General features: G+C 40.4%; 1 protein-coding gene across 1 annotated transcript; it reads right to left on the minus strand.

The window, feature by feature from the left end:
- Window positions 1–6191: 6191 nt before the first annotated feature.
- Window positions 6192–10058, minus strand: LOC124989404 (vomeronasal type-1 receptor 4-like). Its single transcript, XM_047559268.1, has 4 exons — window positions 9145–10058; window positions 8933–8986; window positions 7016–7126; window positions 6192–6528 (listed from the first exon to the last, which is right to left on the minus strand). Exons 1-4 carry the CDS (start codon window positions 10032–10034, stop codon window positions 6192–6194), a joined length of 1392 nt encoding a protein of 463 aa, XP_047415224.1. The 5' UTR covers window positions 10035–10058.
- Between the last annotated feature and the right edge of the window lie 1059 nt (window positions 10059–11117).

Here is an 11117-nt window from a genome sequence, read left to right on the forward strand (position 1 = left end):
TATGTGGATAGTAATTCACAATAGAGGGGGAACATGGAAAGAATAGAGTTACTTTATATTAAATAGAGGGGAGTAAAGGCAGGGGAGACCTATGGAGGTAGGAAGGCTCGTAGAATGAAACAGAATATTACCTCATCTACACATATGACTGACTGACCAATGTGATCCTACAATATGCACAATCAGAAAAATGAGAAATTACACTGCATTTATGTATGTTTATTAAAATGCATAAATGCATTGTAGTCATGTAAACTAAATAGAATATTAAAAAGAAGAAAAAGATTATACTAAAAAGAATGTATATGTGCATATATATATGCATATATTTATGATTTTGAAATAATAACAATGAGAGGGAGATAAGAAGTGTAGAGTCAGCAGATCAGGAGGAGGAGAAAGGGAAAGAATAGGAAAAGTATGGGGAATAAATTTGATAAAATAATGTTATGTTTACTATGAACATGGCATTATTTATCCTTCTTGTATGTACTATTATACTACAATAAAGAAGAAACAGTATTAAAATTATTATATTTAGGACTGGAATTAAAAGAAAGAGTATTACAAACATCAGTGACTTCTGGATACACATGGTGAGATTCACTGTGGTGGCTTTACATAGCACATAGGAAAGTTAGGACAAATCCATTCCTCTATTCTTCCCTCATTAACTTCATCCTCCCTTCCCCTCTATACCCTTCATCTTTTCCACAGATCTTTCTTCGATTTTGATGGAAGACCTCGTCTCTCTGTCTCTCTCCCACTCTCTCTTTTCTTCCTCATTTGAACTAGGTTCTATATATTATAAAAAAATATTTAACTTTTGACTTTTGGATCTGACTTTTATCTCATAGAGCAAGATAATATCAAGGTCCATCCATTGACCAACAGATGCATAATGCCATTCTTCATTATGACTTAGCAATATTCCACTGTGTACGTACATCACGTTTTCTTTATCCATTCATCAGTTGAAGGGCAGTCAAGTTGGTTTCACAGCTTGGCTCTTGTGAATTCAGCTGCAGTAAATATTGATGTGGATGTGTCACTGTAGTATGCTGATATAAAATCCTTTGAAAATATACTGAGGAGTGGGGTAGCTGGGTCATATGGTGGTTCCATTTCTAGTTATTTCAGAATCTCCACTCTGCTTTCCAGTGTGGTTGTTCCAATTTGCTGTCCCACCTACAAAGTAGGAGGGTACCTTCCCCCACAACCTGGCCAACACTTAAAGTTTTATGTGTTCTTGGTAACTGCCAATCTGACTTGAATGAGATGAAATATCATCACATTTTTATTTTTAATTTTCCTAATTTATATAGATGTTGATTATTTTTCCAAGTATTTGTCGAGGATTTGTATATCTTCTTTTGCAAAATGTGTTTTGATTTTTTTTGCCTAGTTGTTAATTGGGCTATTTGTTTTCTGGTGTTACTTTTTCTCAGTTCTTCGTATATTCTGGATATTAAAGCCCCATCGAGGAGCAGGAGCCCAAGATTCTCTCCCATTTTTTAGATCCTCTTTCACACTCTTTTTAAAATGGTTTATTTGTTACAATTTATTGTAGATAATAGAGGAATGCATTTTTACTTTTTTATTTATCTTTAAAATTTTACATATTGCATTTTGATTCATTGTACACAAATGGGGTACATCATTTCATATCTATGGTTGTACATGATGTAGATTCATACCATTTGTGTAATCATATATGTACATAGGGTAATGATGTCTGTCTCAGTCCACCATTTTTTATACCCCCTTCCCTCTCATCTCCTTCTACATAATCTAAATTACCACCATTGTTCTCTCAGTCCCAACACCACCCACTCCCATTACATATTATTCTCCACTTATAAGGGAAAACATTTGGTCTTTGGTTTTTTGGGATTGGCTTATTTTACTTAGCATGGTATGCTCCAGTTCCATCCATTTATTTGCAAATGCCATAATATTATTCTTCTTTATGACTGAATAATATTACATTGTGTATATATTCACCATTTTCTTTATCCATTTGTCTGTTGAAGGACATCTAGGTTGATTCCACAATCTAGCTATTGTGAACTGAGCTGCTATCAACATTGATGTGACTGTGTTACTGTAGTTTGAGGATTTTAAGTCCTTTGGGTATAAAACAAGGATTGGAATAACTGGGTCAAAATGTGGGTCCACTCCATATTTTCTGAGGATTCTCCATGCTGCTTTCCCGAGTGGCCGCACCAATTTGCAACTCCACCAGCAATGTAAAAGTGTGTCTTTTTCCCCACATCCATGCCAACATCTACTATTGTTTGTGTTCTTGATAATAGCCATTGTAATTGGAGTAAGATGAAATCTTAGAATTGTTTTAATTTGCATTTCTCTAATTACTAGAGATGTTGAACACTTTTTCATATATTGATTAATTGACTGTATGTCTTTTTCTGTAAAGTGTCTGTTCTAGTTCCTTGGCCCATTTATTGATTGGGTCCTTTGCAAAGTCTTCCTTTATTTAAGTACCATAATATTTTGAGTTTCTCAAAACAGAGACTGATAGCACCAGGTACTTAAAGGTAAATGATATTTTGAAACAGGGTGAAAATTGTGTTCAACATAATTTTTGATTCAGTTCCTAAAATGTGTTCACATAATTAACAAATCAGAAAATAAATAAAGAAAAAATGAATATTTCTCATATACCTCCATTAATCTAGTTTGTCTCCAAAGACAGCACTACTCTTTCAAGCCCTTTTGTACTCTTGCAGGGGTTCATAATGAACAGTATCCAGTTGAATATACCGTCATATCACATTCTAAGAATGACCCCACTGCAAGGATTTTATTTTGATTTTAAATTAAAAATTTAGAACAAATTTTAGAAGGTCATAGATTAGAACAAATGAGCGAATATGTTAAATTTTAAGGAGCTTTGGCACTAAATGAGAAGAAGAAACATGGAACATGCAAAGGAGGAGAGAAGAGAGGATGTTGCAGGTGAGCTTATGAGCAGAGGGTGGTCTGCAACCAAGTCCTAGAGTAAATGAACGTGAGCAATGTGTGTACATACGTAGGTGATCTGTGTGTACATGTGCAAAGAAGGTACATTTATGAGCTGTGTCTGCTTAAATGGTTAAATGTGCCCTAGAAGCCACAATTGCACCTCACACCCAGAACCCTACGAAAACACAACTCAGGAAGGGGCCAGCACTCCTCAGAACAATGGGCAGAGTACACAAGTGACGAGATAAGCAGAAGACACTTTCCACAAGGTAAGGAACTAAGAACACAAAACATGAGTGAACACAATTGACGCAAAAGGACCTGTATCTAGGACACACAGACCCAGCTTGAAGCTGCTACCAATGACAAAACCTAAGCTATTTGAGCACCAAAATAATTAGCTTCATAATAAGTTGCTAGTAGTTGATCTTCAAACTCAAGAGGAACTAAGAAAGAAAGGATGAGCAGGGATAAATGTGCATACACACATACAGAGATAAAGATATGTATATATACCTATTTATATTCACATTCATAAATATGTGTCTCAAGATGTACCAAATTATAAGGTGCAATAAAATATTAACATGTGATTCTAATGTTCTCAGTGTTGTAATATTCCTTCAGTTGTTCTGTTTGAATAACTGGGCAGTTTTTAACAATGAAACCATCTCTGAGCCCGGTAGTGGACCTGAGATGAGGAAACATGAGAACCAGCATGGGCACTGGGAGTTCTTTCTACCCTCCAAGGCCACTGGCCTCACCACCCCTGCCCAGTCCCCTGGCTCAGACTGGGGCACCCCCACCTCTCATCTGGAGAAAACGTGTACTTCTTCAAGGTCAGCGCTCCTTCCCCAGGTGCAGGATTCACTGGACTTCCTCGGACTTGGCCATGTGTGTCGGCTATGCACACTGCATTGATTCTGGTGAGACAAATGGAGGTGAAATGGCTCTGCCTCCCTCTTCCTGAGTCAGCCTCTCCTGGAGGGACTGTATTGAGGCGTTAGCAAGGCATCTGGAGAGAAATAGAATCCCTGGTGTAATACAAAGCCAATTCCCCGCCTTTTCAGGTGCAACCATTTTTCCCGCCTCCCGACCACTTGTCAGTCTGTGATAAAGTTGCTTCGCCCACTTCTTATGTTGCAGGAATTTCCGGCCTATGCTACAGCCATTTCCTGCTTCCCACATTACATCCTAGCTTTTCAGTCTGAACATGCTAGCTAGCTATTGGTTGATCAGTCAGCTTGCAAGTATTCTCTTCCACTATTGGTTCCAGACCGGGAGATTCCAATATCTGGGAGAAGCGTCCACACCATCTTTCTCTTTTCCCTCCTTTTCAACCCTGGAGCTGACGCGCTAGTCGTCCGCAAAATGAAGTCTCTTGCATGAGGCCCTGTGTCCATCTTGGATTTTCTGGGAACTATTGTTGAGCCGCATCTGAGACGGGCGTACAGATGGCCAGTTCCAACGGAAAGGCTGGAGCTAACACAGGTCCCAAGCTGAACTGCATTTTTCCTTACACCTGGCTTCCAAGCCCATGTGGGGTGGGAGCAGGAGGCAAGGTTCCTGAAGCACCAGGTGGACCTTAAACTTCCTCTACTCAGACCCCGTGAGCTTCCAGTGCCTGTCCTGACCTGATTCCCACGTATGAGAACCCGACTGGGTGGGGATCTCATCTGCAACTCTGGACTCAGTGTTGAGGTACCGACCTCCCCTGCGGTGCACAGGTGCCAGGGCCACAAGAGTCCCTCAACAGGCCTCCTAGCACAGGTGTGGTGGCCAAGACCCTGGGGCACAGTCTCCTGCTGAACTGTGGCTCATCCCTGGGGAGACAGGTCTGCACATCTACACAGCACCTGCCTGAGCCACCATGGGCTGCGGGTGCGGTAACCTCTGGCACAGGTCAGTGGCAGCACCTGTGAGAATCCTACCCTCCTGGTTGCTGTTTGGAGATTCCAGAAGTTCTCTGTCCCAAGTTCCTTAGCACTCCTTCAACATCCTTTACCTCTTCCCACCACTCACGGTGGCCCTTATTTACCTTGTTTTTTTTTTTTCTTTTTCTCCTTTTTCTTGTTAAGTAAGAGTGTGCTTGCATTTATGGTATTTATTTTCAAATGTCACAAAATTTTACGGATATTCCTCAGATTTACCTCATTTAGCTATTGTTCTTTTGATATGTAGCACACTCCTAAAGGAGGATTTGGTTTCAAAAAGTTCATAGCATTTAAAGTAGCATTTGTCACATAGAACATCAGTTTAATAAGGTACTAAGAGACTGGTGGAAAAATACACAGAGACTGGAGAGGTGAGTAGAGTGCAGGGGAGGGAAGGAGGGGCAGGGAAGGGAGGAGAGCATGTCATTTCTAATTCTTGAGGGATCCAGATTCTCCAGTGCAAATGGACAAGGTGGTTTCTCAATTTATTATTTCTTATTTATATGTATACTGGTATTTGATACCTCTGTCCAATTAGGAGGGTAATTGGAATTTTTATACCACAAAAATTCAATTTTTTTCCTATTTACATTGGTTCTATTATAAAGTTCAGAGTATTAGCTAAATATTTGTTCCAAATTCTTTTCAAAGAACAAACATTTTCATATTGCTTTGGCCATTTGCAGGTCTTCTTTGAGAAAATATCTACTCAGGTACTTTGCCCATTTTTAAATGGAATTACCTGCTTTATTTGCAGTTGAGTTCCTTACAGAGCTTGGAAGCTAGCCAAGGTTTTCACGTTTTCTCTCCCACTGTGTCTTTTCATAATTTTGGTTGTTTCTCTTGATGTGAAGAAACGTTTTCACGTGCTGTAGTACCAATTTTAATTTGTTTTATTGTGGCCTATGCTTTTGGTCCCATTTCTAAAATCATTGCCAAGAACTTTCCCCTTGGTTTTGAATAGAGCTGGGTGCCTTATATTTAAGACAGATAAGTTTCAATCAACTCTGTCCTTTGGCATGTAGCTGCCTAGTTTCCCCATCACTGTTTATTAAAGAGGGAGGAAGAAGAGGTAAGAGTCCGTGGAGCTCACAGTGAATTCCCTGGAAGAGACAGCCAACACAGATGACCACTCTGAGCCCAGAGTCTGGTGATGATGATGACCACCCCAGGACTTCTCCCATGACCTTCGGAATATTCTTTGGAGAAAGAGCCATTTCTTGAACCTTCCTGTGCTTCACACTGACCTGAAAACCAGCTGCCTGTGTCCTATCAACATTCTGCTCCATCAACCTGCAGGTTCTCCTGCTGTGTGAGCTGCTGCTCAGACTGGTTGTGGACCACAGGGCGCCTCAGGAGCAGAAGCAGCTCTGCAGACTGATGACCAGTGCTGCAGGTGAGCTGCCCACCTACAGTGCCCCTGCTCTCCCTGAATGCCTGCCAGCTGGGACCCTGCTCCAGGCAGCCTGTGTGCACTTGAGGGCTGGGAGACTTCAGAATGAGCGTGGACTGAGGGTGAGGCAGTGCTGTGCTCTGTTCACAGGAGGGTAGGAGAAATTGAAGGTGGAGACTGGAAAGCTCTCTGGGCCACAGTCTCATGGTCCTGATTCTGTGGATGGGACAGGAACCACAGCTCCCATGTGGAGGAAGTTGAAACAGCTCCATAGGCCCAAAGGCTCTTGTCCATTCTTAAACAACCATGGCTTTTTAGATTCACTTATGAGTGAGACCACACAGGGTTTGTGGTTCTCTGTCTGACTTATTTCACTTAACGTAATGTCCTCCATGTCCGTGCACATCGCACACAATGTACTCACCATGAGGAAATGGTGAGGTAGACCTGGGTGTGGCTCAGTGTTCGACCTGCTTATCTAGAGGTGAGACCTAAGTTCCATCCGTGGGACCACAACAAACAAGAACAGCAAACAAAAAGAGCAAAAAAATATAAAGTGGTGCGAATGCTAATTACTCTATGTCACTATCAATGTGTGCATGGATTATACCTCACAAATTTACAAATCTTGTGTGTCAATCAAAACATATAAAATAAAAATAAATTAAGAAATCATGATTAGATGTGATTTCTGCAGGTGTACCTGGAGGGTGGAGGTGGTGGTGTGGTGGCTTCCTTCACCTGGTCTTCCAGCTCTTCTGACCTCTCATTCTCCTGGAGCTTCATTTCTGCATCAAGCTCTTCTGTCAGGTCCCTGCAGGACCAGGGAAGCTGTGCCCCTTCATGGCCCAGGCTTCCAGAACATGGCTGTGTGCCTTTGTTGTTCATGATGGAAAACGTGAAGCACACATTCAGACAGAGAAGCAGAGTGCACTACCTGGACCACAATCCAACACTCAGCTTCAGCTGTCACCTGCTGACCCCCTTTCAGGTGTACCCTCTCCTTCCTCTCCCGCCACACAAGAATGTTTTAAACAGATTCCATTCATCATTTTATTCCACTATTAAATACATCAAGATACATTGGAATAAGTAACACTAAAGATAACAACTGTGCCTATACTTCCCCACAAGGATACCAGTTCTGTACTAACAGACACCCAGCATTTCTCCATTAGTACTCACTCAATTTTTTTGGTTATCTTATTACTAATTACTTAAAGTTTGTTTGAAATGAGACCTCAATAAAATACAATGCTGTGTTCTTTGCAAACATTTCCTAGATATCTTCTGATCTATGAAATTCTCACTTCCCTTTTAAAATTCTTGTGCTATTTAAATTCTTAATAAGTTGGAACACTTCTCCAATTGAACTTTCTACATTTAAATTTTTGTCATGTCTATGTGGTTGTTAAACATGCTGTTATCCATCATATTTCCTGTAATTTCACTAGATTTATAGGCTTAGGCTTCAGTCAGGTCCAGAGATGAAGGAGGAAAATTTCCTTAAGAGTTTATGAAATTAGTCATCAAATTATGATCAACAGGATTGTGGTAGATCAGGATGCTATAGGGGTCATAAAATCGTGGAATAGATTTCAAAGCAAGATAGAATTTAGAGCAAAACTGTGTATGCTACAGTAAATAATTTAGAAAGAGTTCATTGCATGCTTGCTATTTCAGGTGGAGATGTGTGTGAGAGTGGATTCTTAAAGGCATAGGGTTCAACTGTTGAAGTTGGGTAGGCCCTTTAGCATCTCCTAGAGGGAATCATCCAGGTCTGAGGAAACCTGGAATGGATTGATGGCTTAGCAAGTCAAGTCTTCTCCCTCAAATTAGTGGGTCCTGAGGACATGCCTTTCACCACAGCCATGACAACAGTATGAAGAGAGCCCCATGTCCTAGAGGGAACCTGTGGTGAATCTCCCCTCTTTACAGGACCAGAATTCTTCAACACAGTGGGACTATTGATCCCCATCTGCCAGGCAACACACCTTGGACTCACCCTGTGTTGTGCAGATGGCCAGTGCTCAGAACAGCTTGACCCACAGACATGTTTGATCTCACAAGTGTATCATGGTGTCTGGGGTCTGGAGAACTCCAGTATATGGAGCTCTTATATTCTTAGATCAGAACCAACCCACACAGGTATCAGGTAGAACACATGCTATAGCAGTCACATTTCTGATGAGCTCATTTTGAAAAATAGTTGATGGTGCTTCATTTATTATTTAGGATTACAAAACAATTCTTAGCTGCCATGGAGACAGGATTAGCCCTTGTTGTTTGAGCTCACCATTCTTTTGTAAATTCCATAATCCCTTTCTAAGAAAGGACATTCCTGTATTTTCAAATAACAAAAAGTACTCTTTTAGCTAGTATGTAAGTGGTGTTTCTGAAGTAATCAACAGTGGAATGTAGGTTTTTCCCACTATAATTCTCAAAAAGCAAGTATATTTTTGGATTGGGTCCAAGAAATGGAATTCTTGGACCAAAGGGCCAGCACTATCAATTTAGTATAATGTACATAATGGTTATCCTGCTCCCTACTGGAGCAGTGCTGGTGAAAAGCAGGTCTCACAAAGGCCAGGATCAGAGTCACCAGCTGAGGACAACTTACAGCAGAGATTTCTGAATCGCTACAGGTTTCTCTGACTTCGGGGTCAGCTCTAGGCTGCAGGACACCAGGATTTTATTGAAATTAAAACCAGAATATCAAAGCTGCTTTGCTTTAATTCTGTTTAAAATACAGTATAACAGAATTTAGAGTTCTTTCAAAAGTACTTAAAGGATCAATGAAATAGGTATTTTCTCCAAATCTTTCTCACTCACTGAGCAAACCAACAAGTAGCAAAGTGACCATCTCTGTGAATCTGCAAAAATGGGCTCACAATTGCATAACCAATGGTGAGAAATTCATGAAGACCTATTGCAATGGAATCTGTCCCTAATGAGAAAGTTAAATGTAAAGAAGTAAAACAATCTGTCCAATAGAAGAAGAGAAAACAGAGCATCAGAAGGAGAACACTTTGAGCAGCCTTCATCTCAGGGGGAGTTCTGTAGAGGAGCTTGGAGGTCTGCAGGTAGATGACATGCTGGTGGTGCTTGTGGAGGAGGAAGACCATGTGGCCACTGGCCCAGCCCATGACACCCTGGAGCACAGCATCACGAAGAACCATGAGAACAATAAAAATCCATCTGATTATCGTGTTTTCTGATTCAAAATAACAGTAATCATTGTTTTTACTGATAGTTGATGTGTTCAGGCTGCTGATATGTTTTATATAAAATGGTAAATTTATGCTTATCAAGGCATTGAGTATCCAGAAGAAGAGCAACAAGGGAAGGATGTGCCATGCAGACCTGGGCTGCATCCACCTCCATCTGGAGGCTCTGGGACTGATGGTGATGGCCTGGACCACCGTGAGGAGACTGGTGGTGCTGATGGACAGGCCACGGGTCACCCTACTGAGGTAAATCAAAATCTTACAGCCTGCAGTATCCATGAGATTTATTAACAGAAAAATGGATATTGTCCTTGTGATTCCTTTTGTCACAAGTGTTATTGTATTTGTAAAAGCCAAATGGATGAGAATAAGCTGCACAGATTTCATAGTGCTTCTAAACAAACACATATAGTTCACAAGGACAAAGATGTTCCCCACAATGCCAAGTCCTGTTGCAAATATGAAGATTATTCCCTTGGTAAGATTCAAAACCATTGCTTACTTCATAGGCAGAAAAACTTGGATGCAGCAACACATTTCTGAAGGAAGCAACAGTGATGATGATCTGTATCTGAAAATGTGTTTTGTATCAGCAATTTTATAGACTGTAGGGATAGTCAGGGTTTATGTAATGGTGCTGATATTTTTCCCAAGACCTATTATTGTTCTTGTGTCACTCTTTATACATCATTCTATGTAGTTTCAGATGACATCTTGAACACTAAAATTCAAATGTCTGAACTTTCAACCCAGAATGTTTTCAAAATTTCATATTAACAAACCAATCTAATCATTAAATTCATAATATCCTTCCTGTGTTCAACCTGTGTGCAAATGCACAAAACCCCAATTCCTCAAGCAAGAATTTCTCTCTCTCCTTTTTCATTTTAACATATTCTCAGTTATTTAATCCCAAGAGTCAGGAGCTGATGTTGGGTCTGACTACCATCCCCAAGCCTTATACACAGGTACTTTTAGAATGATGTTGCTTCAATGTCTTTAACATCTTGTAATTTCAGCTAGTTACAAAATCCATATCGTCTTTCATTTTGTTTTATATTCTTTTCTAACTCTCATTTTTGTTCATCTAAGAAACTCCAATTAGAGTCCTCAGAAAGCTTGGAATGGAACCACCATTTGTCCCAGCTATCCCACTCCTTGGTCTATACCTAAAGGACTTAAAATCAGCATACTTCAGAGATACAGCCACATCAATGTTCATAGCTGCTCAATTCACAATAGCCAAATTGTGGAACCAACCTCGATTTCCATCAATGGATGAATGGATAAAGAAACTGTAGTATATATATACAATGGAATATTACTCCTCCATATAGAATGATAAAATTATGGCATTTGCAGGCAAATGGATGACATTGGAGAATATCATGCTAAGTGATATAAGCCAATCTCAAGAAACCAAAGGACGAATGATCTCGCTGATAAACGGATGGTGACACATAATGGGGGGTGGGAGGGGTTAGTGTTAGGGTTAGGGTTATGTTTAGGTTTAGGGTTAAGGAGGGTGGTAAGAATGGAGGAAGGAAGGACTGTATACAGGGAAAAGAGGGGTGGGAG

This window comes from Sciurus carolinensis, chromosome 7, assembly GCF_902686445.1.
Source record: "Sciurus carolinensis chromosome 7, mSciCar1.2, whole genome shotgun sequence".
Lineage (NCBI taxonomy): Eukaryota > Metazoa > Chordata > Mammalia > Rodentia > Sciuridae > Sciurus > Sciurus carolinensis.